The sequence below is a fragment of the Anopheles gambiae genome, chromosome 2, assembly GCF_943734735.2.
Source record: "Anopheles gambiae chromosome 2, idAnoGambNW_F1_1, whole genome shotgun sequence".
Classification (NCBI taxonomy): domain Eukaryota; kingdom Metazoa; phylum Arthropoda; class Insecta; order Diptera; family Culicidae; genus Anopheles; species Anopheles gambiae.
In genome coordinates, this window is record NC_064601.1 from 7,125,592 (window position 1) to 7,152,105 (window position 26,514).

At 46.2% G+C, this 26,514-nt stretch overlaps 2 protein-coding genes across 3 annotated transcripts; both read right to left on the minus strand.

Annotated features, from left to right (window-relative positions):
* Window positions 1-391: 391 nt before the first annotated feature.
* LOC1281534 (uncharacterized) lies at window positions 392-7,504 on the minus strand. Its single transcript, XM_321458.6, has 3 exons — window positions 6,836-7,504; window positions 2,553-2,699; window positions 392-1,789 (listed from the first exon to the last, which is right to left on the minus strand). Exons 1-3 carry the CDS (start codon window positions 6,981-6,983, stop codon window positions 1,467-1,469), a joined length of 618 nt encoding a protein of 205 aa, XP_321458.5. The 5' UTR covers window positions 6,984-7,504; the 3' UTR covers window positions 392-1,466.
* Window positions 7,505-13,939: 6,435 nt separating this feature from the next.
* Window positions 13,940-24,703, minus strand: LOC1281533 (cell death abnormality protein 1). 2 transcript variants are annotated; one of them, XM_061646446.1, is made up of 7 exons: window positions 24,400-24,703; window positions 16,650-17,060; window positions 15,661-15,945; window positions 15,349-15,588; window positions 14,677-15,258; window positions 14,452-14,601; window positions 13,940-14,330 (listed from the first exon to the last, which is right to left on the minus strand). In XM_061646446.1, exons 2-7 carry the CDS (start codon window positions 16,876-16,878, stop codon window positions 14,227-14,229), a joined length of 1,590 nt encoding a protein of 529 aa, XP_061502430.1. In that variant the 5' UTR covers window positions 16,879-17,060; window positions 24,400-24,703; the 3' UTR covers window positions 13,940-14,226. The 2 variants fall into 2 exon arrangements, with proteins under 2 accessions (XP_061502430.1, XP_061502429.1); XM_061646445.1 differs by lacking the exon at window positions 24,400-24,703 and adding an exon at window positions 18,207-18,363.
* Window positions 24,704-26,514: the final 1,811 nt, after the last annotated feature.

Here is a 26,514-nt window from a genome sequence, read left to right on the forward strand (position 1 = left end):
GTACGAGTTGACGACTGTACTACGAGACCGTGTTAAGCTATTCGGCTAATAGCTCAATTAAAAAGCATGCGTTTGTATGCAAACTCGGTTTTGAAAAATTTACAAAAATCGCATGGCTCGTTGAGAAAAGTTTCTTTTTTTTGTATTGTAAAACGTGCCAACTTAAAAGCTCATATTCAATAGTTGGCATGCAATCGAAGTTCAACCAGTGAGTTCAGACTGTACATTGTGGATATTTATAATTTAAAAATTACAAAAAAAATACAATTTCCACAACTATCAAAAAGATAATTTCTTCGCCAATTACATGTTTCTGACTTACCCAATCGTTTTTGTGTTTGCCCAAAATCATTTAGAGTAAAAAAATGCACTTCTATGCGCCAAGCAGAGCTAAAAAGCGTACGTAGATCAAATAAATTTATTCACATAACAATCCACTTTACATTACATCGAGTCGTTCCATAAACCATGCGTGTAAACTGCGTATAACCGCGTAGAATTGAGTTGCATTCGTTGTGGTGCGCAAGCAACGGCTAATTTTGATGAATTTCTCATTTACACTTTGCTGCCGATTAGTATGTAAGTCCTCTCTATTCTCAGTTACCAGCTATGTATACACAGTTACGCTTACTTTAGTCAATCATCATTAGTATTTACTTTTGCTTGTTTTTTTTAGCATGAGTAGATAGCATCTAAGCACGTCTTTAGTGTTTGTGTTTTTGTATTGGTTTTGGGAAAAATAAAGTAAGTCCACTACTTTTACACTTGTTTTGGTTTCATTTTCTCTCACTATCGCTACTTTAAAAATACACTAAGTTTCTGTATACATCAATGTGAACCCTTTGCTTGAGATGGAATAGTATACTCAAAATCGATTAAATTTTTAGAACATTATTTACAACTACCGAATAAAACCCTATAGTTTGATATGAAGGGGACTAATACATCCACTGCTACTCTAGTAAGATTGAATTGCCTTGTCGTTTTATATTTAAAATTTTGAAGTTTTTTTTATAATCAACCGGAAATATGAATATGAAAAATGGCAAAAACTCTGAACAGTTAAGCGCAAAAGTTACATTTTCGTTGTCCACTAATTGTACGTTGTTCTTGTTTGCTTGCATCGAATGGTATAATAAGATTACTTTAAAAGTATCTGTGCATTCTAGTTTGATACGGTCGTGCATTTCGCTGTGCCGAAATTTTGAAAATATATTCATACTAATCTTTACTGGAATTGGTTCTGATTGCCGTATCTCTATCTCCTTAACGCATTACACTAACAAGGCGAATTTGGTGCTGGGACAAGAAATTCGGATTTATCGTGAACGTGCTGAGCTAATCCTTCGCCCACATCTACCCAAATACTTTGCAGAAAGCTGTTTTGCCTGGTGCTGTTTGGCAAGGTGCATTGTGCAACGGGTTTTGTGACTTCTCAGGTCGCCGGATGTCCGGACGGCCTATACTTAAAGCACCGAATACCAGCGAGCGATGGGAAGGTTAGCGATAAATCTTCCCAGCAGCAGCAACATCAGTGGAATCACTGCTCCTGTTGTGACGATCACTACCGTACCGCCGCTGCAGTGGCGTTCGTGTTTGTTTTCGAAAAATTCGGCCTCCTCATCGCACAGGCACACCTTGTAGGTACTGTTGCCGTTGCTGCTCAGCATGCTGCTGGTGAGGAACGTTTTGCTTGTCACCAGCGTAGTGGTCGGTTTGGTAGAGTTCTCGATGGCACACATCATACCGTAGTCGCATTGGGCCGAGTCTCCACACAGATGGCGCAGACCTGAAGATTTAAATGAGAAGCGGGGAAATGTTAGAGGTATGGCAATTAATTTAAATTGAGAAAGAAACGATCGTTGCTTGAATAAATCTACTGTGGAGTGAATATTCGATGACTTCACTTAATTTACTTAGTTCATGGTGTCAAACTTTTCAACACAATTTTATGTTCCTCCTGTGATGTAAAGGTATCAACAATAATGTGCAAAAAAAAGATGTACCTCTTGCTTCGAGTCACGTAACTCTACTTTATGTTCCACTACACGCAGCCGTACCTGCTAAGGTCATGCAACATGCAACATCTTGTGCTCGCATAGCCCTTATATGCAATCTTTAGGGGAGGGTCCACCATAACTCATGTAACTAGAGGTTACGCGGACAGTGAAATGTGAACCAACCCATATCTGCCGCAAATCTAACTACAACCTTCCATCCTTTTGCGAAGCGGCTAGCCCGCAGACCGTGCATGATACGAACTGACTGGCAGCACAGCATTTCCACGACCTCAAGTACGGAAGCTTTCGACAAATTTATTGCTGAAACGCAAGTCACCGTCACTGAGGGCACTGCCACCTTTTGCCACCGCTGGCAGGATTTGCTTACTTTCATTTAGCGTTCAGCCTATCAGTTCAGCACTAGCAGCCCCATTCCACCATGCTATATCAAATCCTGTTGCATGTTGGTTATCCCAGGAAGGCTTCTACATGTGGATACCCGAAAATTGGGACCAATTTCCGGACTCGCTACACTGTGGGCACTACACTTACCTTTGTACTTTGCGGAGCATAATCCATTTACCGGTGCCTTGAAGTCACCGCACAGACAGCGCATACGATCATCGATCGGATCGATAACGCAGCTCGTGTTTTGTATCGTACTGCAGTCGGCGTGATTGGTACAGCTTTTGGCTACCACTGTAAAGAAAGTACGAGAACGAGAGAAACAGAGAGAAAGGACAAAATTATTACTTTGGGGTTTAAAAATCGTACACAACGAGCGGTGTGCTCCACAATGATCATTAGCTGAAAGAAAGGAAAACCCAAATGTCTTGAACTCGGTCTTACGAACGCAGGGGGAGGGAGTGGGAGACTATCATGCCGGAAGTAACGATGTGTTGCTAAGCTCACCCACCAAGCTCTAGTGGTCATGGCCGAATCGAACAAGTGCACCACTGTTACGTGCCTAGGTTCAATTACAATTCTGGCTGAAAATTCAAACAAAAAAAGTATAGCAACATAGGCACGGTCTTAAGGGTGATGTAGGCAACGTAGAGGGGGGATTAATTTTTCTACCTCGAAAAGTGCACTTTTTTGCGCTCACTTCATAATGCTTGCATCCGCTGAACTCGCCTTTGTGCATGATTTTGAAGCAATTTCCAGACGGAGGTTTCCTTTCTTCAATTTAATTTTTCCACTTTCGTCGGCGCCTTGCCAGTACGTCGTGTTTGATGACAAGCGAAGATAAAGCAGCTACTTGAAAGTTGTTTTCTTTTTCTTCTTCTTTAGCTTGTTCTAGTACAGCCATTGCTGGTGCTGCCGCCACTGTGCTCAATCCCTATAATTCCACGAGCTGTACTAGTCTGATAGGAGCTTAAATTATCCTCCATTATGTGCAACAAGGTGGTTCATGATCATGAGTTTCGTGCACAAATGAAGGTAAGCATGAAGCTACCTTTGTATTTGTGGCATTCCTTTTTTTAATCAAAATTACAGTGCAAGGTGTAGGATAAGTTTAAAGGTCAAGAGATCTATTTGGTATCGATCGTTTGAAGATAATAATATAGGGCACTGGGGACCTTCATGTAGCCAACAGTTGGATATGGATGATTGAAAACTGACATTTTTTCCTTCGGCAGAACAAGTTGTACTAAAAACATGTTTAGATACAAAGTCAGTCAGATGAACGTAACTTCCGTGATATTGACAACTCTACTGATGTTACAAATAATCCGATTCTGCTCAACTACAACGGCATGGGATTGATTTAACATTTCGAATGAATAGATTTCATTCATCACTGTCCAGATTGCGTCCAGAAATAGCTCGCTTGCTCATACGTCTGACCATACGTTACATAAATGAAATTCATTCATTCGTTTAGAACTCAATTTTTGACTGGTTTTTCTATAAGCTTTCATTTATCTGAATCACTGATGAAACGGCCCTTTCACACATCAAAGAATTATACAAAATCAAACAACCATCAACGAATGAATGATTTCATCGAAAGTGATTACTCTTCTCGTCCATTTACTGTATACCCAACCCTTCGTCATACGATGACCGCAAAGCGGATTGTATTTCCTCATTACCACCATTTCTCCCTATTTCCGTTTGCATTAAAATCAGCGATTCGTGTTCACTAAACGGTAGTAAAGCAAGCAATCGACTCGCTTGTACCACCTGTAAGCAATCGTGTGCCACACTTAAACATGATCAACCATGTCGATAGTTTCAATTAGTTGGAGGGAGGGTGCCACTAAACTCGCTCTATCAAGATTTCGATAATCGTGCAATTAATTCGAACATTGCCACTCCGCTAATCCGAATCGTGCCACTCTGCCACCTTCTATAACGTCTCGAATCCATGTAGCTTGCCTTCCAACCCATGGTTCGATTGTCGACATGCGGGGGCGGGGCCATAAATTTCCACCTTTTACATAATCTCGCCATGGTACCGTGGTTGACACACACACAGTGCCTTGGATTTTCGAAAGCGACAAACAAAACTTCCGCCAGCCAATCTGCCAATCTGTTGATTGGACCCTTTCCCGTAGAACAAAAGAGCACCTTAGGCACACAAAAGGCACTCGACGGCCCATTCCACGCCAAACGAGTCGTTAATTTGTATTCAATTATTCGGTATTTATACCGTCCCGGGCCGGTATTCTCACCCTTCATGCTAATTGCATACATTCAGGCGCTGACATGGATGCTTTGTACTAATAATCGAATAGTATTATCCTGCCCTTGTTTACGCAATATATGCATATTCTGCAACTATCTTTCACGTTATCCTACTTTTATTTATTTTTACCTAGTTTTTTTGTCAGCCGCAGACATTCGTATTTTTGCGGGTCGGGTTGATTTTATCTGATCACGGAATTAACTACACCCCAAACGCAACACCAAAATGTGTTTACCAAACGCGCCAGTCGGTATGGTAATCGTGCGCCACCTCCTTCGCCGAGGACGACCGCAACCATTAGCATGCTTTCAGCAAAGTGAAGGAATGTGCTGAAACGAATTCTTTCCATTGTTACGAGTTCATCCGTTTGGGGCTCCGGCTCTAAAGGGTTCTACGCACGCACGAGCACGAGAGTCGTTGAATTCGCGCACACCTGCACCCCATAACACGGGACGGGCGAATGCGTTGAATTTCGGCACGATAAAGCAAGCGGGATCTTTACAATACGTTACTCGCGTGCGATCGTTTGTGCGCGGTGGGGGGAACATTCCAAGCCTGAATGCTTGAACAAATCCGTAACGCGTAATCGCAGACCTTTCCAGTTTGCTAGTTTTGTTTTTGTTATTTGCTTCCTGGCCTTTGCTTTGTTTTGCGTGTACTACAGGTCATTACAGAGCTTTTACGCTGCCCGAAGAGGAAATGGAAAAGTTCCATTTTTTGATAGTTAACGCTCGGCGGACGATTGAGCAAAAACCGGAGCACATGTTGAATGGGTGAATATGGTGTGTGTAGCGTTCGCTGTCATAATTTTGCCGCGCAAGCATCGAGATTGAGCAGTTACTCGTTACTTTCGTTTTGTTTGAAGCTAAATTTTACAAAACACGCACGGCTGGCAAATTTCATTAATTTGCAGACGCAAAAAGCATTAGGATAACCGATGGAACGATGATTTTTGGGTGATTAATACATCCAATTATAGGATACCGTGCAATGCGATGCCGGCATGCGAATTGTGAAGTGTTAATTAAGCAGAAGCTTAATTAACTGTCAGAACGAAGGGGGGACTTATTAATTATTTTGGCTTATTATTGCGGTCGACCCTTATTTAAAGTTCATAGCTTGTTCTATAACCTACAACCGTAGCTTATACATTGTTCTAAGCTCAAGCGTAAAGCGTTGAATCTTATTTGACAATTGATATAATTGACCTTTTTTACACTGCTATCAAGAAAATAGATATTTTCCCATTTCCAACTCCACAAATTTGGTACTTGGTTAGCACAAAGAGTCCCTAACAGCAGAGAGAATATGTATTTGTTTACTTTTTTAGTAATGTACCTTATGCCGGTCTCGTGGAACAGTCGTCAAATCGTACGACTTAACAGCATGTCCGTCATGGGTTCAAGCCCTGAATGGACCGTGCCCCCGTAGGACTAGCTATCCTGCTAACTGACTTTCAAGAATCCAACAGTATACAATTGTTTAATATAATTCTTCAAAAAGAAAAAAACATATTTAAATATCTCACAAGGATACGATTAGGCAATCAACAGAAGCTGCCGAGAAATGAAACCACACCTAACCAGAAAGTGCATCTTGAATAGGTTATTCCATACAACTTCAATTTTTTCTGATAGAGCATTCTTCTGAACCAACTTCCTGCCAAAGCGTTATTGGAAAGGTCTAGTAAAACTCTATACAGGTGGCTTGTATGCAATTAGTTAGCTATATTGGCCGTTATTTCCCTTTTCCTGTGTACATGTTTCTATAAATCCTGAGTCTATCGTTCTAGCTTCACTATTGATTTACCTCAATAGAGTGTCGTTACTTCCGAAGGTAGAGGTTTGGTTTGAAAATGATGTGTTTGATTCTTCTTTATCATAAACTCACCAGACAATTTTGCATGAACTGCCTAATGTCGGTGAGTTGCCAATTAAAACCCATTAATACATTATAAAGATAGGGAGGATGTTTAAATACCCCTCCAGAAGCATTGCGCTCCACACCTCGTTTTCTTGTTTCGCAGATTACTCCTGGGGGTTTTCATCATTAATCAACTTTCGCAACATAGTAGTTGAATAATGATTGGTTTGAAAACGCTAACCGAACCCACCTAACCCCTCCACAATCGATCGCTCCTTACCCGGCGGTGGTGTTGGGGCTGCCTGTTGATTCGTGTTCGACTTCCCGAACGTCGTCAGGGCCGACGAGCTGACGCCGAACAGCACTATCAGCACGGCAAACAGTGCACTTATGCTTCCGCAATGTGTCATTTGCTTAAGTGGACCCATGTTCGGTTCCTTTCTAGCCTCCTTGCCTTACACCACACAAGCACACACACACACACACCCACAGACCCTGTTATGTCGGACGGACGGAGAAGGTCCCAGAGTGATGCACTATCTGCAACGAACGAGCACGCGTCACAGGCGACAAACGTATCCACACCAGCACTGCAACGCTCCCACCGTGCTAATGAGCCGCTTACGCTTTCCGGTTACAAACAGGGCCACAAATTTCCTTAATGCGCGAAACTCCCACAGGTTTGTGATTATTGGGCGATACTGTGCTGCAATAGTACATCCATAAAGACCTTCCGAAACTGGTTCAAAGCACACTCAAATCGTTAAACAAAGAAAGAAGAGCCAAGTGTGCCAGCTAGTCCACACTGTTACACGCATACACACTCACACGCGTTGGATTAGAACTGATTAAAGTGCTCGGGGTCCGTTCGGTTTTGCGACGCCGACCCTTGTGTGTGCGACCGTACCGTTGCGAGTGCCGTGACGAAGTGAGCGAACGTTCAAGTCACCGAGCTCCAACGAACCGCCGAGCTAGGCATAAGCTCACCTAGAACAGGGGAAAGCAGTTTGCGTGTTTTGGCAACGGCTTGGCCACCGAACGCCTTACCGGGAATCTAGCCACTACAGTTGTATGAAGAAGGGAAAAAAACACCAACAGCCCCTCGAAGGACGAACACCGATGTCTTAGATCGATGTAAAGCCCTCCTTCTGTAGTGGTGGCTCTCACTTTCGCCCTTCCAGGTTTAAATGGACCAAGACAAGGGACCCGCACAAACACACACAAACAGAGCGAAATACATCAAGATGCTTAGCTTCGTGCACTCTTCCCCCCTCCCCAGAGACCCTTCCGAGACCTTAAGCGTGTGCGAGCGGGACCGAACGATCGCAAACCTGAAGCGCTTGGGTAGTGTATTTATAGTAAACAAATACTCGCCGAGCGCTCATCGACGCGTCGTAAGCATCGTGGCGAATTTGCACCACTTCCCCTCGGCGGGTGGCCAGCATAATTATAAATACAATCTTGGCCTTCCACAGCGTGCTGATTCATCTGCTTCCCCAATGGGGCGGGGAGTCGTCGGGGCAGGAGTTTTGAGACCACCAAAGGATCGGCCCGCGTAACGCGTGCGAGGGTTCCGTACGTGAGAATGCGTTCTGGTTGTATTCGCGCCTGATGTACCCGTGGAAGGGGAAACGTGGGGAAAGAACGGAAAGGCGTTGTTTTCATGCTTGTTTCTTTCTTTTTGTTTTTGCTGTGTAACTCCAAGAAGAAAGAAAGGACAGGAACACACAGCGCCAGGAAGCCCTGTTTGCGATAGAAAGCGCGTTCAAAAGCACGCTTGCACGCCCGCTCATCCACCGAACGGTGAGGTTCGCCCCATTTTTGGGAACAATAAAACTTTTAGTTTCTGGTAAACTTTCCTTTCCCAACGCTACCCGGAGCGGAAATGTTTCAAATTTGCAAATCAGAAAATAAAACACCCAGACACGCTCCGCTTTCCACGATCAATCACCAATGTGTGTGTGTGTGTGTGTGTTCCAACGTGGAGGGTTCCAACGTTGACAGGGCGTCACTATTTTGGGGAACCCATTTCGGGGTGACATTTGCAATGCCCGTCACGACCCTTGAGCGATGTTTCGGCCGGTGACCGGAAACCGTCACGGAGCAGCAGCAGCAGCAGCAGTAGCGCCCAAAGCACAAAGAAATGAGCCATCGTCATGCCCGGCAGGACACGGCAGCTCGATAATGACCGTCTTGGGAGCGTTACTCACGGTTTGCGCCTCCTCTGCCTGAAGTGGAAAGATATAAGTATCCTTTCACGAATGCCCTGCACCGTGCTAGATGAAAGCGCGTGTGTGTGTGTGTGTTTGTCTGTGTTGGTCATCACGAAGCTTCAACACACAGCTAATGCTTTGCCCTCTTACAGCAGGTTGTACGAACGTGTCCCGCTTTGATTGTGTATGAAAAAGCATATCTTATACGATTTCAACATGCGAATTTTGTCCAGGTTTTTACAGGTTGGTCTCTGCATCACGACAGCCATGAACCAAGCCCACTTTTTCGCGCCCCTCCACCTTTCCTGCACACCGACAAATTACTGCACACTCGGACTTTAAAGGTTAATCTTTAGGTCGTACCAGTTGAATGGAGTGATGGAAGCCCCATGCCGACGCAGGAAACCGACCGCGCGCGGTACGCGATGATGAACACAGACCCTGTCGCGGATGGAGATTTATTTCACCGCGAATTCTATGTGTGTGTGTGTGTGTGTGTGTGTGTGTGTGTGTGTGGGCTATTTTGGTTCAGCTTCAGTTTTATGACCCCCAGTGTTGTTTGTATGGACAGTTTTACGAGGCACAGTAGCGCCGCTTGCTCGAGTACTTTATGATCTTCGACTTGCGCACCGTATTTTGCAGTGCACTGATTATCTTTCGATCGCAGAACAGAACAACACACACACACACAGACACACCAGGGTAGAAGAACCCTTTGATAGGGTGGTTGGGCAGTGATTGTTGGTTCCGTGTGTGAATGGGAGGGAAAAACAAAGCACATTGCGTGTGCTATTGTGCCCGTATGCGAATGAATTATGAGTATGGCAGGAATGTGTGCAGAATAGTTTTGTTTAATTTGATGAATAAATGCAAACTGTTAATGCTTTCGCTTGGGGGCCTTTTTATTTTATGGCAAGACGGCTATTTGTGCCAAGTACTCCCGTAGTAAACTTATACTAGGCAAAGGCAAAATAAGTATTTGCTTGCAGTTGAGCAAGAACAGTGAGGAAGGCGCAGCAAATACTGCAAATAAATAATGATCCATTAGGCATCCTCTAAGACAGAGTGCATAATTTCGCAAGTCATAAAAAAAAATTTAATTGGTCGCTTGGAAACAATGGTGCGGAATAGTCTGTGCAGTTCTTTTAGTTCCGTCGGCAATTTGAACGGTTGAATATTGACAACACTTTTATAGTTGATGGCGTTTTATCTAAATATGCTTCGAACACATACTTTCAACGTATCCCACGCTAATCGATGACACTAACAAAAGCACAAAAAAAAACCAAAAACAATAAACTCATTCCAGAGAACTCCCAACACACAACAAATCGACATAAAGCATTGTTTATGGCCGTTGCCATGATCGCTGTCAAAACGTGGAGCTCTCACACACCGGCAGAAGCTTCAAACTATTTGCTCCTCCCGCGCCGAACCCGATTTCGACAGTAAACTGCAACAATCGATGAGCCAAGAAGTCCATTCCGTACGGCAATAAACCCGTCAATCAGCGGTAAAGAAACATTTGACACGAAACGCTTCCACGCGGTGCTGTACGACGGGCAGTGATGCACCCCTCCCGGGTCGGTTGGGAATAAAAATATCCGAAAAAATCGACAAAACAACAGGCACCCCAACGGCTCGTGGTGCGCGTTGGGATGGGCCTCGTTACCGCGCTAGGGCTGTTGAAATGCTCGCGGATGATACAAATACTAAACAAATGGTGCATTGACAGTGGCAACAAACCAGCACGAAGTAGGCTTCACCAAACAAAACACAATCGATTGCTTATAGAAACCATCAACCGAACCGAATCGTAATTTGCTGACCTTCGTCGCTGTTAATGGAAGAAAGGGATGGTGGTAATATGAACGACAAAATGTGTAATGATAGCTGTGCAATTACTGCACCAATTTGTACACTACCGAAAAAACAAAAACAGTCCATCCACAATTCATCGTTATTATTAACCCCTTTTTGTTTGGGAGTGCCAGTGCCTTTGTTTACATTGCTTCACGAAAGAGTCGGGCAACATTTTATCTAATTACACCATTTATCATCACTATGCACGCTGATGGCAGTGAGTATATATGTGCTGTATATGTGTGTGTATGTGTATGCTTGTCCCCAAAAATTATTCTCCCTTCCCTTTCTTGTCGCCTTTTGAAGAGCGAGAGAAAGAAAAAAAAAGCAGCACGGACCGAAAAAATAATAATAAGCAAATGAAACTCCACCAGATAACGCACGTATCTGCAGCACACTTACCACTGGTGCCGGTGGTTTTAATTGCCTTCGCTGACCGTGATTGGTGGACTGCTCACACGGAATCAGCCACGCAAGCGGTCCGCCAGGGACAAAACAAACGAAACCGATGCGGTATAGGGTGAAGCGGCCAAGGGATGGAAAGGTCACGCTACATTCAAATTAAAATGGATTCTTCTAACGATAGTCCGGCTCGAACATACGCTGATAATGAGTGCCAGCATTCCCCCCTGAAGGGTGAGGGGGGTGGTTCTATAAACCCTTCCAGCACGGCTGCAGTCGTGGTCCCCCCCTGGACCACGACTGCAGCCGTGCTGGAATTGTTTATAGAACCACCCCCCTCACCATCACGTGCTTTGATGGAGACGCCTGGTGGGTTGATCGCATCGAGACAGCATCGGCACTGGATCAACAGTGTCAGCGTGAAGATGGTCCGCGGTGGATGGAGGGTAAAGTGCACAAGAGCAAGGATAGACATCCTTGGTGGGTTTCACATTTTAAATCAATCCTCGGTAAAAGCTACCGGGAAAATCAATCACCGTTCCAAGGCAAACTATCCTGTTGGAGTTTGAATGCCATTAGAAAGCGACACTTGACATTTACTGCTATTGGATTGGATTAATTGGATTTCTACGAGATTATAACGAGAAAATTCACATTTCTCTACTGCATTCAATGCCCTCATTGTGCATTATTAATGGTTAACCTATGCACAACGTATGGTCAGAATTCAAAAGCTTCCGCTTCATTCCAAACCTTGCAGCTGAACGAGCCTCAACCTTGCCCTTTTGCCGTGGTGTGTTTGTGTTGGTTTGACCGCACGACATTTGTGTGCAAAGGTGATCCTTTTCTTTTTGAAATAAGCTAAAACTCGACCTGACAGCCGAACTTATCTCGCTTTCGTACGCGATTAACAAATTGCACTTTCATCAACCCGCCGCTCGGGTAGCTCGCCCTCCAAGCTGACCCAATTTCGACGCCCTGAGGCGTTTTTCCCCCCTTTAATCACGATAGGGTATAATCGGCCGAGCGCAGCAGGAAGGGACCAAAGCGAGGAACCAGTCTTCAGCACAGTTCCGCTTTCGTGATTTCCGACTCGCCTTTCGCTTTCCCCATGTTTGACCTATTTTTTTGCCCTCCCCACACATACACTGTTCGCCACGCTGCGTTTGCGCGACCAGTAACGCAAAATTGTGCCATTCGTGCAGCAATAAGTTTTTTAATCATGTTTGCAAAATGCTACTCTCCATTATACAGACCGGCAAGGGAAAGAATAACAATTACTCCTTTGCTTTTAGTGTCGCATGGTTAAAAAGCTTTCATAAATGCTAACTTTTTACGGCCACAAAAATCCGTGCCCCCTTTATGACCCGCTGATACAAGCGCCCATTTCCCGTTGCGCTATCTCAACAGCGCTATAAATCACATTACCACCCAAAGCATTCACCGTTACGGCTGCTTCATGTGGGGTCGATTGATTTTCTACGCGAGACGTGGGGCTTTTCTTTTCTAATCGCTCACCAGAAAGCAACTCCCTATTTGATGGAAAGGTAACAGCGTTAGTTTCCTGTTAACAATTCCTTCACTCGGTCGGACGGCCAACCGCCGGGCTAATGACATCATAAGCACAATATGATTGCGATCCCAGAATGTGTCTCTTGAAAACCGCACCAACAATAGATGGGAGGGGGAGCGGAACGCGGAACTAAAACAAAAAAGGCTCGCCTCACGGAACCGTCCATCTTTGTGCGTTCGCTCACCTTGAGCCGGCGGAAGTGGTGACCGACGTGGTGCGAGTACCTTAGAACGGTTAACCTTCTCCGAACCCGGCAAACGATGACGTCAAACGACCGTCCAGTTCGCACACCCGGAAGTGTCTTGCTGTTGCTACGTAGCCATCGTGTACCAGGGGCAGCGCATGGGAGAAGGGTCGTGAGGCACTTCAAAAGCATTGGGCCACGCTAATGGGCTACAGAAAGGCTGTACGTTATGAGGATGCAGGAAATAGGAAGGGAATGAACCCAATGAGACTGGATGGTAATATCTTGATGGAAAATTAGTGTAATTTACAAATGGAAAGACGTTGGGTTATTTCGAGCATTGGACACGGTAAATGGAATGTGTGCTTGGAAATGATAACGCGATTATTACCTTCATAACGGCTTATGGTTTGCTTCTGTTTGCATTTGAACAGTGTCATGCGGCAGCCATGTTGCAGATTCTGTCCGCGAGCTTTCGATTTGCGAAGCTTAACGTCAAAGTTTGCCATAAATATTGGGAGCAAAATTTTAGTACAGTGTTAGTATTTTTATAGCATTTGCCATAATTTTGTTCTAAATCTAAAACGTTACAGTTGCGTTATGGGGGAAGTGGATTTTGAATTTAACATGGCAAACGGACAAATGTCCAAAAATGTATTGCAATGAGGTAGTATGACATTCATCACAGAAAATCGTTAATCAAACAGTTCAGAATGCTAAAGCATCGCAATTTTCGTTCATATTTCCCCATTTCTTTCATATGGATTAAAAAAAAACAGGTACATCAGGTGATTCGAAAAAAAAACTAACGGCATCAATCCGCTACAGAGGCCGCCCATATTGCTTTATTATTATTATTATTATTATTATTATTAGTTCAATTATTTCTATTCGTCATATTCTCTTCAAATGCCTTTGCTATGCACTTAGCAAGCAGCAGATACACTGTTTATAGTGAAACGTTTCGTTCGCTCGATCGTTCCATTGCAACCGTATTTCGCTGTACCACACACACACATACAGCGAATGGTGAAACGATTTTCACTGAAGCATATAAAAAACACGTGCCGTAGTCGATGCGGAATCGATTTTATCCTCTATGCCCGTATGTCGCTCTTTTTGTTTGTATTGCACTGTGCAATTGGTGTGTTAGTCTGTTAGTATTGCTGTTTATTTGTTTCGCATTGTATTGGTGAAGTTGGGTAGAAACAGTTGGTGCTACCGGGATGAAACATTAACGAATCCGTAGCGCTGTACGATGGACAAACGAAAGGAAACTCCCAAACATTTCGGAAGGTGAGAAAATCAAGCTATATGTACAGGATAGTGATATCGAGTTGCAACCAAATGTACGACGAATCGATTGAATCGATTGCCCGTTCTTCTCTCCCTCGCTCGAAGCTCGCTAGTCTGTTGCCTTGCGTTGACGGCCGCTCTTAGCCGTAGTAGGCATCCCGCAGAGCAGAACCCGTAATCAGTACGGCGGCACTGGTCAGCAGGAGTGTAATCACCTTCAGGGCACTGGGGCGATCGGAAGAATCTGAAAAAAAATCGGGAGGAGAAGAAAAAAGAACACCAGCAACAGCTCGGTTACTAGTGCCGTAACATCCTTATCCTCGGGCTACAAAGCCAGAGAGCAAGCGCTTGGAAATCGATCCTACTTTTGCCGCTAGGTCTAATGCACTTCTGCCGCTCCACGTCCGGGGAGTAGTCAAACTTACACTGACAAGCCGAATTGCGACATTCGACATTGTCCTGGTCGTCGCCGTCCACGAAGCACTCGCTCGTTTTGGAGCAGCGTGCATCGAGCGCTGCCGAGGGGAGAAAGAAAGGCGCATTAGAAGGAGTGGCGTGGCTTCACCACCGAACACAACCCGATCCCGTACCTATCTTCATGTTGCACTTGCCGTCTTTGAAGTGATGCTCGTTCTCATCGCACTGACACTGGCCCTCGATGCACTGGCCCAGCTCGCCCAGCAGCGGCTGGCACTGCTCGTCCACGCTACACTCGTCGCCGTACTGCTCGGCCTCCTTCAGGCACCGGTTGCCGCTGGCCTGATAGTAGTGGCCCTTCCCGCAGCTGCACCGTTTCGGTTCGGCCGGCTCGACGCTCTCGTCCTCCGACTGTACGCTCGGCGATTGACAGACGGCCTCCTCGAAGGCACAGTCCGCGGCCGTCTCACACTCGCCACCGTTGGCCGCCTTGCACCGCTCATTCACGTAGTAGTAGCTCGGCTTGCAGACGCACGTCTTTTCGGTCGAGCAGCGCGCATTGGCCAGCGCACAATCGCCGTCCCGCTCACAGTACGCCTCGTAGCCGTCCTTGGCGACGCAAAGCTCGGTGGCCTCGTCGTACCGGGCGTACGGGTGGCAGGTGCACCGCTTCGGCGACACACTCGGACAGTAGGCCGCCCCGTACGGTGAGCACTGGCTCTGCTGCGTGCAGGATGTGTTGATGCCCAGCGCGGCTGCAATGGACGAATAGGGTAACGAAATCAAAACGTTTCACCAAGCTTGCTCGCGGCACAATCATCAAACGGGCGCGATCGTTCACTCACACTTTAGGCACGTGCGCATGTTGTTATCGTAGAACTGATCGTTGCGGCAGGTACACCGTCTGTTGCTGAACTCCGTGCCCGGCTCACAGTACTGGCCGTCGTGCACATACTCGCCCAGCTCGGCCATGCAGCGGCCCTCCTTGTGGTAGTACCCTTCCCGGCAGTGGCACTGGCCCATCCGACACACCGTGTAAGGCACCTCGGGGCATTCGACGCCCTCCTCCACGCACGGATCGCCAACTGCAAAAGTGGAAAGTTCAAGAATGTAAAAACCACACAAAGCCCCAAACCTCCAAGTCCCCGGTACCGTACATTTGCGACATCTTTCACACTCCTTTGCCGCTCGTTTCGTGCTGATCTGTACCCGCTTGGTGGCGGCCGCCGTGTCCGTGTTCGTTTCGGCGTCGCGCGTTTTTGGTGCCGGTGGCGCTTTCGCCGGTGACCCTTCCACGTGCGGCTTTTCCAGGGATTGCGACGTTTGAATGGCCACATCCTGGAGCGATTTGGCTGTTTGTGCTGCCGCGTCGGTGCAACGCTGGTTTACGCACCGCAGATTGTCCCCATCACAGTCCTGATGCACGAGACATTCCTCACCATCTGTTGGAGATGGTTTGAAAAGGTAAAGAATGGATGGTTTTATTGATAGAGAACTATTCATATATTTTAACCCTAACATACTGCTCACTCGGGATTTAAGTAGCTTTTCTTTAAATGGGAATTCGTTCGAGAAGTAAATACAATTTCCATGCTTTAAGAAAAGCATACTAAACTAAAAGTAATGCAAGAATGAACGAGTCCTCTTAAAGCACTGTGACGATAAGAACTTTTAAGTACGTCTACTAATCTACTAACAAAGGTCTTACAGTATTCCTCCCTTCCGAGTTCCGAACAGCCGTTGTCATCTATTGTCAAGTTATGTAAGCGTGTTGTCAGTCGAATGCGTTCCTTCCCCGACATCCAACCAACCGTTTGACCGACTTAAACCTTTCCACGTCAATTGATTTCCAATTACACTCTAACCTACTTGGGCCTGGTTATTGCTTCCCCTTCTGTAAACGGCATTAAAACGTAATCCCCGTTCGTGTAGCGTCCCATCAATCGAATGGGTATTTAGCATTCCTGTGTACGACTCGCCCTTTCATCATGCGTGCCTCCTTGTGGATAGCAACTTTGCTTGTCGGTCAACAACAAACTCCCCCCTGCCGTCCATTTGCAAAGGAGGAATGACTGTGTCCGAAATTTCAAAAGCAAAGCGGCTGGGAAGGAAGCATTGGCTGCGGGAAAAGCAATCAAAAACTCACTTGTCACACGCCGCCGGCAGACGTTGCTGCTGCGCCGATAGAACCCGTCGGCACACTCGCACGAGCCCCGGTGACACACGACCGACTCCCGGTTGTGGCTGAAGAAGCAATCGATATCGTCGCTGCACGGTTGGCCAAGATCGACCAGCTTCCGGCACCGGCCGCGTACGTACGTGTAGTCGCTGTCACAGGTGCAAACGCCGGCCTCGCACTTGGCACCGGTGAGCATATGAGAGCACTGGACCGCCTCCTGACACGCTACGCCATATGCGGACTCGGGCAGGCAGCGCGTGACATCGGTCGAGAAGACATAACCGGCCGGGCACTGGCAGTACCCGTAGATGGAGCAGTGTGCGTTCTCCGCCTTGCAGTCACTGCTGTCCTCGCATGGCCATATGATGCTACGTGACCCTGTTATTGTGGGAGAAGGAGAAGGAGAGAGAGAGAGAAAGAATGGTTTAGTCGATGTAAAACTAGAGCTATTTGGGGATGATATGATAGCAGCCAGAAGCAACTGAATGGTTTTCCAAAATTGTGTCCTCAAAGAACAAACCCCCTTCGGTAGATCATCTTCCCTATCGGTGAAAAATCATGACTGCAACGATGTTATGTTACAGGACGGTCTTTTAGTAGTGTTCCCGTGCTGTTGGAATATCTTTCAGCCGCAGTCAACGGTCCAACGGTTTCCGAATGTCAAAAGAACCCACCTCGTAACCTTGGCTCGCCGCTTGTGTGCAGGCATATCGCACCCCGTGTCTGCCGCCTTTTTTCCCAAAAAGAAAACCCGCCACACACCAAGAAAACCCCTCCCCAAAACACACACACACACACGCCGCAGCAGTCCCGCTCGCTTGGTGGGAAGATTTCAAGGCTGCGAAAAGGCGTTTACTTTTTATGAGCTCTCGTCACGAAAGCTTCCCTGCTCGCTCGGACGCCCCAAGAGGGGTGACAAGAAAGAGGAAAATAACAACATCAACCAAAATCCTTAAAGCGTCTAACCTATCACATTAGCGCATAAAAAGGAAAGGTTACAGCATTTTGTTGCCTCCTTTTGTTGTAGTTTCAACTTTTCCGCCGTAAAATAATGGTCCCGTTTTTTTGTTTTCTTGCGGATACTAAAATGTAATTTGCACCACACCCCAAAAAAACCTTCCCCGCAAGGTCATGCAATATTGCGCAAAATTGTACCAGCAAATTGAACTACATGTCCAGCCCATTGTATTGTAGCCTCTGCCCTCTGTTCACTGCCACTGAACGAGCTGTGTCATTAAATCACCCATTCATGCAGACTCAACGGGCACAGCAAGTATTACCGCCGCACATTGGCGATCCAACCGAAACCGAAGTCATTGGCACTTCGAGCACCATCCATACTGGTTGCACTGATAAGACACTGATAGTCGCGTCCGTTGAAACAATTCGTAATCATGAGATGGAACTGGTCGCTCGAAAGCTTATCGATCGCATCACACCTGCACTTTGAACACTTTTTGGGGGGTGGCCGCTTTGGTGTGGCATTACAAGAACATCTTCTGCTCACACGAACCGAATCATTACCTTGCACGGCTAATAAAACTAATAAAACCACTGCGCAACGCGACATTCTACCAAAACACTGTATCACTGTTAGCACTGAGAATGGACAAGTGAGCGCGCCAAATGCCAAACATTCCCAGCCAACGGCTAATCGACCACTGATCACTGCTGATTTGTTCCCCTTGTTCACTGATGGCCACCGCTAAGCCCAAATTTACCACTTATCATTAACAATCGCGTCAACAGCTTGGGCTTCCTCCAATGGCCCAATGCAGGGGCCAGATAGCGCAGCGACAACACCTGTTCCCGTTGCCATAATCTGCGCGACATTGTTCCCGACCTTATCGTGTGGCGTTATCTAGCTTAATCACTACTGTCGCTCACTTCATATTGCCCTGTTCGATGCGTTCGATTGTAAAGGAAGGTAGAAAGTCACACCTGATGAGCTGTACACACATCCCACCCGACACTTACGCACGGTAACGTCATCGTAGCTTTGCTCCTGGAAGCAAATCACCAGCGGATGACCAGCACACCCGTGCCAGCAGATCAGCAGCAGCAGCACCGTAACCGAGCTGGACCACATCACGATCGCAGCTTCTTGCAGCCGGCGCACCAATTAGCACTAAAAGCCTAACAGGACCCGGAGCGGTCCGTAGCGTCCGTTCGCTCGGTACGTTGTGCGGGGCCACAAGACCCCAACGGGACGACGAGACGTGACTCGGCCACCGCAAGGAAACACCGTTTGCCACCGCACTCGGCGAAAGCGATCAAGGTGAACCCGTCACAAAAGCCGGCAGTCTCGCAGCGCTATTCCCATGATCGGTGCGGTTCGTTTGATGCTTTGGGTAATAATTATTCCCCACCCTGAACGCAAAAAAGAGGTGCAATTCCCATTCGGTTTGGTCGCCGTCTGCTGCAGTGTCTGCAGGCTTCGGTGGACTGTGTTGGCCGTGCCTGTCAAGGTACAGCCAGCGCGAAGTGAAGCCACCGTGAAGCGGTCAAATTGTGGAACGGTTTGGCCAATAAAATTCCAATTGGAGTCCTTCGGCAAGAGGGAAAGGAAAGAAAAATCGGGACACCACACAGGTAGAAGGGGGCCACAGTGCGCCAGGGTCAACTACACTACGAACACTTCCAGCTGGTTGCATACTTTCAGGCGGCTTCGGTCAGCTTTCCTTCAAAGAAAGACGCCATCAATTTCCGCGCTTACGTGTGTGTGTGTGTTTGGACTGAACAGCTCCAGGACGTGACCGAACCGAACGGCTACAAACAATAATTTACCGTCAAGAATCTCATAAATCTTTCCCGCAAATCGCATCCATCTAGCCCGGGCAGGACCCTGAACTGCATCCACCAACGTGTCAGTGGGTCGTTGGAGCGAACCTTCCGTTCCTGTCTCGAAAGAAGAAGTACAAAAAAAACGGACCAAACGGACCAACACAGAACACGTAGAAGGCTCGTCGCGTGGGCTCCGCTCAAAGGCACTCCAACTAGGTTAGGTTACGTGTATGATTTAAATCGTGATGCAATTATGCTCATTTTTGTTGTATTGGCAGTGTAAAGCTGTGTGCCACGCTCTATTAAAACGTCGAACTATTAAATGTAAACCATAACATTGTCAGTCTCAATTTAAATGTGGATCTAACGTACCGTTCCGCTCCAAGCGAAGCTTCTCAGCCAGTCAACTGCAGTTAGGTTATCGATTCATCTGCAATTGCATTGTAAACGGGCAGCAAATCATTGTTAAAGCACTGTATCACTATACGGCACGGTCTAGGAGCAGCATTGGCGAGCAGTTATGTTACACGGGCTGTATAATTATATTTCCGGTACGGTCAGTAGTACCAGCAGTACTACTACCCTGTCATTTGGTAAAAGTATTGCAGGATCGATAGAAGCGGAAAGGCGAATGTTTAACACAACCACCTACAGCCATTACATGGAACAAACTTGCTCTCTCTCTCTTCCACACTCTGTTCTTTCTTTTCATTGCGCCCAACTGTGCCCACGGCACAGACAGATAATTGAAGAGTAGTGCTGATTGACGGGCTAAATTATTCACCGGCTGCCGTCTGTTGTGTAGACGGCAGCGAGGGGAAAGCCGAGTACCTCGCTCGCTCGCTCAGTTGCGGTCAGTCGCAGCCACTCGTTGATTATTGCTAAAACACACTAATACCCACACACCTCTAAACCTTGTTCAACCCACTCGCGGTACAGAGAAACCAGTCCAAACTTAGTAGTTTTTTGTTTATTCTTGGGTCCACCGCTCCGGTGACGGAACACGCCACTGCTCTGTCACTCAAAGCCACGCGCGGGAGAAAAAAAATAGCCATTACAAACTACTAAAAGCACACGCGAAGGTACACGCTGTTCTACTTGTATGTGTGTGTGTGTTTCCACTCTTTGATCCCCTCTTTCACCTAATTTCAATGACGTCAGCAATGGCTAGCGGTCCGTATCGATCCGGTCGGTCAAAATCGGACAGCGCAGGGTAAAGAGACAGCAGGAAGCTTTAACTCTTCCGCCAGTCCGCCTCTCTGCCGGTTGGTTCAACGCACAAACAAAGCACCATTTTCATGGTTTAATGGAGAATTTTTCTTTTTTTTTTTGGGGGGGGGGGGAATTTTCAGTTTTATTTCCATCCCAAACGGCAAACAATAGTGGCGTCATACAGAGCGGGTTCGCGATGCTTTCCTTCTCACTCACACACGAAGCGTGTGTTCGGTGACGTCGCCAATCGCGTGTGAAGGGTATTCGACAAGACTGTCGAAAAAATGTAATGTAATTATTCCGCACAACCAAACTCGTTATTATTCCATTTGTCGACATTCTCCCCTCCCAAACGCAACCCGTCCTCTTTCAGGAGCGGTTCTTTTTTACCGTGATGTACGTTACATGCTGTCTGTGTGGAGAGCCGTACCCTATCCGTTTGCACATTCCGCATCGATCCATCCGATCCGCTCCAACACAGGCCCAGGGGATGGGATCAAACGGAGGGCACAGAGGCTCTGCTGTCGCTCTTCCTTCCTCGATGTGCGTTCGGCCATTCGCGATTACCGCGCGGCCGAAGATGCAGAACGGAAGAGCACGCGACGTACGACGAATTATGCGAAGTGCCATCGATTTAATCTGTGCGCCCATTTGGATAAGTATAAGATAACTAAAGGACCATCTTCCTATCTTCATCATACCCGGGCTGAAGGGCTTTTTTCGATCATTAATGGTGCCCTATTGTGTGGCTAAAATAAACTTTCTCCTAGCCGCAGAGACACAGAGGGAGAGAAAGAGCGAAAGAGAGAAGAAAAACGTGTGGTGCATGTGGCTGTGTACCAACCAGAACGTGCCGTGTGTGCTGTATCCTTCGGACGGTGCTAGAGGAATCGAATTCAAATAGATCGACGTATTTCTCGCATTACTGAGCATATGCACATTACGTTTGTCCACACACACACACACACACACACACACACACACACACACACACACACACACACACACACATACACACAAAAAAGCGCAAGAACAACAGCGAACACTGGAAATTTAGTCCATCAGCGTTTCTATTTGTAACGTAAAAAGCGACTCAAACAACCGCAATTGCTTCAATGTTAGAAAAAATACTTTTTTTGTGTATCTGTGTATGTTACACAAACCCAACATTCTTCGATTATATATCGATTTATAAGACACAAACTACCTCCGGGCACAAGATTGATTCGTACTAAATACACTGATGTGCGTTGTTATGATATGAATGTTTGATCCAGCAGAGTTTCATTTTCTAAAATAAATTTCCCTCCTCCTTTAGAAGCGTCCTGTGCACAGTGCGATGTATAAATATATATGGCTACACAATCCACAGTGTACAATGCGTAGAATGGTACAAAAATAGCGCTCAAAACAACAGCCGTTATTACTATTTCCGGGCTTCTAATTATAATCCATTTCATAAATACTGGGCGCCTCCATCGGCTGCCTTCTTTGGTGACTTAACCCGAAGCGAGCCAAAACCTAAGCAAAGCATTTTAATAGTACGTGCGTGTGTGTGTGTGTGTGTGTGTTTAGCTTCTACTAAAGCTCTCGGTGTGCGTTTGCAACAGTGTTTGCACTACATCTCCTTATGCTTACCAGCATAAGCAGGTCCAAGTACCATCTAAACTGTTCCGCTCGGTTTCCTCATCGCTGAGGATCGTCCCGAATGATCGATTTAGTCGCCGTTTACAACCGTTTTTGCTGAAGGTTTATCACACTCTCCAAACCTCCGCTTTCACTTGTTTTGTAGTATTTCTTTTTTTACCACCAAAAACGTTCATTTATCACTTCGCTCGGCATTGTTCTCTTCTTCACTCGGTCGCGTGCCTGAGGGTCAACCGATCACTCGCTGTGGCTGGCCGTGGGTTGGCTGTGGCTAATTAGTTAATTAATATCCGCAACTATCCGCATCGAACATGACACCAGGGTTGTGCGGTCGGGTTATTTTTTGGACGGTGCAAAACACAAATTGGTAACTCGCTTTTTACTGTCACGCACGCACACAGATTCACTAAAACACGCATTCATAGAGTAGTTTTACACAACGATCGATAATTGCGCCAAAAAGTGGATTTCCTTGTTTTTCTCTTCAACACACACACACACAACCACACGTCCAATGCTTTGGAAGGAGTTGTGTTTCATTCATTAGCTAATGAATACATTTCTACATCGGGGATTTGGTTGAGCAAGGGCGGACGGTTTTACAGAGTAAATAAATTATAATACTCTAGCATAATAAGCATGATAACGTTTTTGCGCGCTTTATTAGCGTTAACTTATGCTGCATTGAAATATGAATGAAAGGAACGTTGGTTTTCGGCAAGGAATGGAAAAATCCGCAACCAAAGGGTGATAAACGGCAGTATTAGCATGTCAACGCAAGGCTCAGGAAACACCTCACTGTACCTTCCTGTGAACATTTTACGCGTACTGAACGGTCAAACGGTCAAGACCACTGGGCAGCGAGATACAGCCCACCGAAACGTGTGTCACGTAGCAAAACGCGCCCCGTAGCCACGCTGTTGCTGTTAACCTTTCGAAGCGATCGATTATGATTACAAATGCGTCCCGAAACTGACCAAATCGTACGAAAACTAACAAACCCACAACCGTACCGCTGAGAGAAAGGAAAGGGAGACTCAGCAGTGAAGAAGGGGCAACGAAGCAACAAAGTACAAACGGAACGATCGGTGAACAACAGCGGCTTACAGCAAAGTCGACATACGGCGGTATACTTTGCTCTACAAGCGCATACACACCATCAGCCGTCGGCACACACACACACACAAACACACGAGACAGCAAAACCCGAAACGATGCCGTGTGCACGTGCTACTAGTGGTGGAGAGGTTAGGTTTCATTTGTTTCCTACATTTCGGTCAAACCCCCATCCCCACCGGAGCCACCATGACCCCGTACCTGTTATTGTTTTAATTTCCATTTCAACCATGGCTCGCGGCCACCGAAAATGGGGTTGTTCGCTTCGCTTGGTGGTATTTCGTGGCAGTAATAAACCAGCCAAACGGAGCGCTTTGCTAGCGCGCGGGAAAGTGTTAGGGACGGCGTGAACCGATGCTGGCGGCGGATTGGGGATTGGGTACGCGCTGTACGCGGGTGAGTGTGTACGGGCATAAAACAGAACAGCACCACATTTACGGGCTTTGTGTGCGACTCGGTAACTGGGGGGGGTGAGTGAAGGAGAGTGGTCAAGTTTAGGATTGTTGGTTGGCTGTGTTCTTCTCCACCCTGCTTTTTGCCAATTAATACCGTCCCTAATGGAAAGGTAGCATAGCGTTTTCCGCATATATGTAACACAGGTAGGGAGGGTTGATGTATTACACCGCAAAGCATGCAGCAGGTCGTGGTTGCATCTCATATTCTATCTTTCCTCAGGGATTGTTTATGACGGTACTGTTTGTTGAATTTATAATGTATTAAGGTTTCTTTAATAGAAAAACTCACTCCAATCTGATCATGATCAAGAATCTAATAAAATAAACTACTTTCAAAAAAAAAATATTAAAATCAATATAAAACACCATGCGTCTCCATCGAAGCGCGAGACTGTCGAAAGCTTTTAATAGCAAATAATTAATTAACTGATAAACTCCACTCAGCTGCCCAATCACTTCACCACACACCATCCCGCTACACACACACACACTATGACACATACCGATATCTGTTATCTGCACCGTTAAAAGGTCATCATCGTCGGTCACTTTTCGATGGCATAGATTTTACGTTATGCTCTAATTATTACTGCACCTTTGCCACAGAATGGATGCGTTTCCGGGCACAACACTTGTAAGGGTTGGGAGGCCGCTCAGCTGTATTTGAAGACACTCACGCTTATTGAACAGCGACGGTAACGCGGTACAGCGCCTGTCAACCGTCTTTTTGTTTTACTGTCCGACGACGGCACTTTAGTACAACCGAACTGTTGTTTCTGGTGTGGTTTATTGCATCGCGTTGTTGGTACTGCGTGAAAGTTGCTCCGTTACTGACGACGCGTCGCGGTACGGTTCCAATATATTTTACCTTCAAACGCACAGATCACACACCGCCCTGTCGAGTAGCTACTACTTTCGCTTTTCCTTCATCCATCGCGCGCGCTCTCTTGCTGCTCTGGTGTCTCTTTCTCGCTCTCGCTCTCTCTCTCTCGGTCGCTGTAGAACGGCAGCCTATTCCTTTGTGTCTGTTGCTTTCTCTCTTTAGCTTTAGTTTTCTCTTCGTTCCCGCTCTCGAAACAATACGTCGGGGTTCTTCTGGTTTGTTTTCTCTCTTTTGAGTGTGTGTGTGTTTTTGGGGGGAGTGGGAGAGCTGATTGATGTCGCACACCTGTTCTCGTGCCCAGTGTAATGCATGCCTGCTACACCAGCTCCATTTGAATATGTGCAGCTAGACGCTATCGATAAACAGCAGAGCAGAGTTTTTCCACAACAGCTTCCTTCAGATGGTAGATTGTCGAAAATGTGATTCAAGTCTTAATTTATAAAATTGTTTGCTGATTTAAGCTGCACTACCTCAAGCTATCGGCAACTGTTTGTAGCATATTAAAATGGTTTATTTACTTGTTGATTGTCGTGCTTATTGGACGAATTTAACACATAAACACACGCAACCACACGCACAAGGCAATCAAGATGTGAGGAAACTACACCAAAAAAAAAATCAACCATTTTGTCGATTATTCCCGCTCCTATTCTGCCCCCCACGGGCCAGCTATCGTCCAGCCCAGGGAAGTGATTCAATGAAATGATGATGACATTCGTAAATTATGTACAGTGATCAGGTAAAAGTATGATGTTGTCCACTGATACATGCCTATTAAGCGCACGATTGTTTACATGCCGAGGTAACAATCTGAAGGACTTTATCAGATTGTGCACTAACAGTACAGCAAGGAGGCAGCAACAGTAGCACCAGCGCCGCAGTGACACACTCGATTAAAGCGACACAGTTCACGCGCACGAAACGCACCCTCTCCCATCGCCTCACGAACGACGACGACGACGACCTTGCGAGCAGGAGAGCGAAGAGGGAATGGCACGCGGTGCGATTGAATTAACTGCATTGAGGCAAAACAAAAACTTTATTAATCATTGAATTTCCAATTTAGATATTGCGTTAAAAATTCATCCATAATCTAATTTTGCCTGATCAATACACGCTATAAATAGCAACTGTGGCATTGTTTTGTTGTACGGCTCATCGATAGTGGGCTACCCTTAGGCGAGGCGTATTGTGATGTGTATGGGTTGCATTTTAAATTAAATGACAAAACACTGAAATGTGAAAGTTTCCACCGCCGTTCATCCCTATCGACTCTACCGTTTTGCACACAATGCAATGCAACCAGTGAATTATGCACACAACCTTTTGCCCAGTGACTACAGCTTGCAAAGAAAAGTGTTGCTGCTATCCATGTTGTTATCCTTGCACGGCGAGAATAGTAAATCAATTGTTTAACTTTTGAAAGTTTGTTGTTATCCGCTTGCAGTGCTCTAGTTGCATCTTTTAGTGTACAATGCAGTGTGTGCATGTGCAAAGATGAGAAGCTGCTTCATAAATAATTTGAAAACTCATTCAACATCACAAACACTTTTTAAGAGCCTTTGACTGTATATTTGCGAAAATGTACAGTCTTGTGAAGGACGCACTGCAACCCACTATCCAGTTCGAATCCCATCGCAGAACCGTCCTCTCATACGCTGGATAAAGTATTCTGACTTTAGTCCAGTCCTTTAAAGTGCACCCTGGACCAACAACGATTGTTGGGCTATCGATA

Bases quoted from the DNA above. Each gene is read 5' to 3' on its own strand.
- LOC1281533 (XM_061646445.1), bottom strand. From the start codon at position 18,252: ATGTCGCGTTGCGCAGTGGTTTTATTAGTTTTATTAGCCGTGCAAG. The intron at 15,946-16,649 runs GTGAGTTTTTGA...CATCTCCAACAG, and splicing joins CTGCCGGCGGCGTGTGACAA to ATGGTGAGGAATGTCTCGTG. The intron at 14,331-14,451 runs GTAGGATCGATT...ATTTTTTTTCAG, and splicing joins CATTAGACCTAGCGGCAAAA to ATTCTTCCGATCGCCCCAGT.
- LOC1281534 (XM_321458.6), bottom strand. From the start codon at position 6,983: ATGGGTCCACTTAAGCAAATGACACATTGCGGAAGCATAAGTGCACTG. The intron at 2,700-6,835 runs GTAAGGAGCGAT...CTTTCTTTACAG, and splicing joins AGCCCCAACACCACCGCCGG to TGGTAGCCAAAAGCTGTACC. The intron at 1,790-2,552 runs GTAAGTGTAGTG...TTAAATCTTCAG, and splicing joins ATGCTCCGCAAAGTACAAAG to GTCTGCGCCATCTGTGTGGA.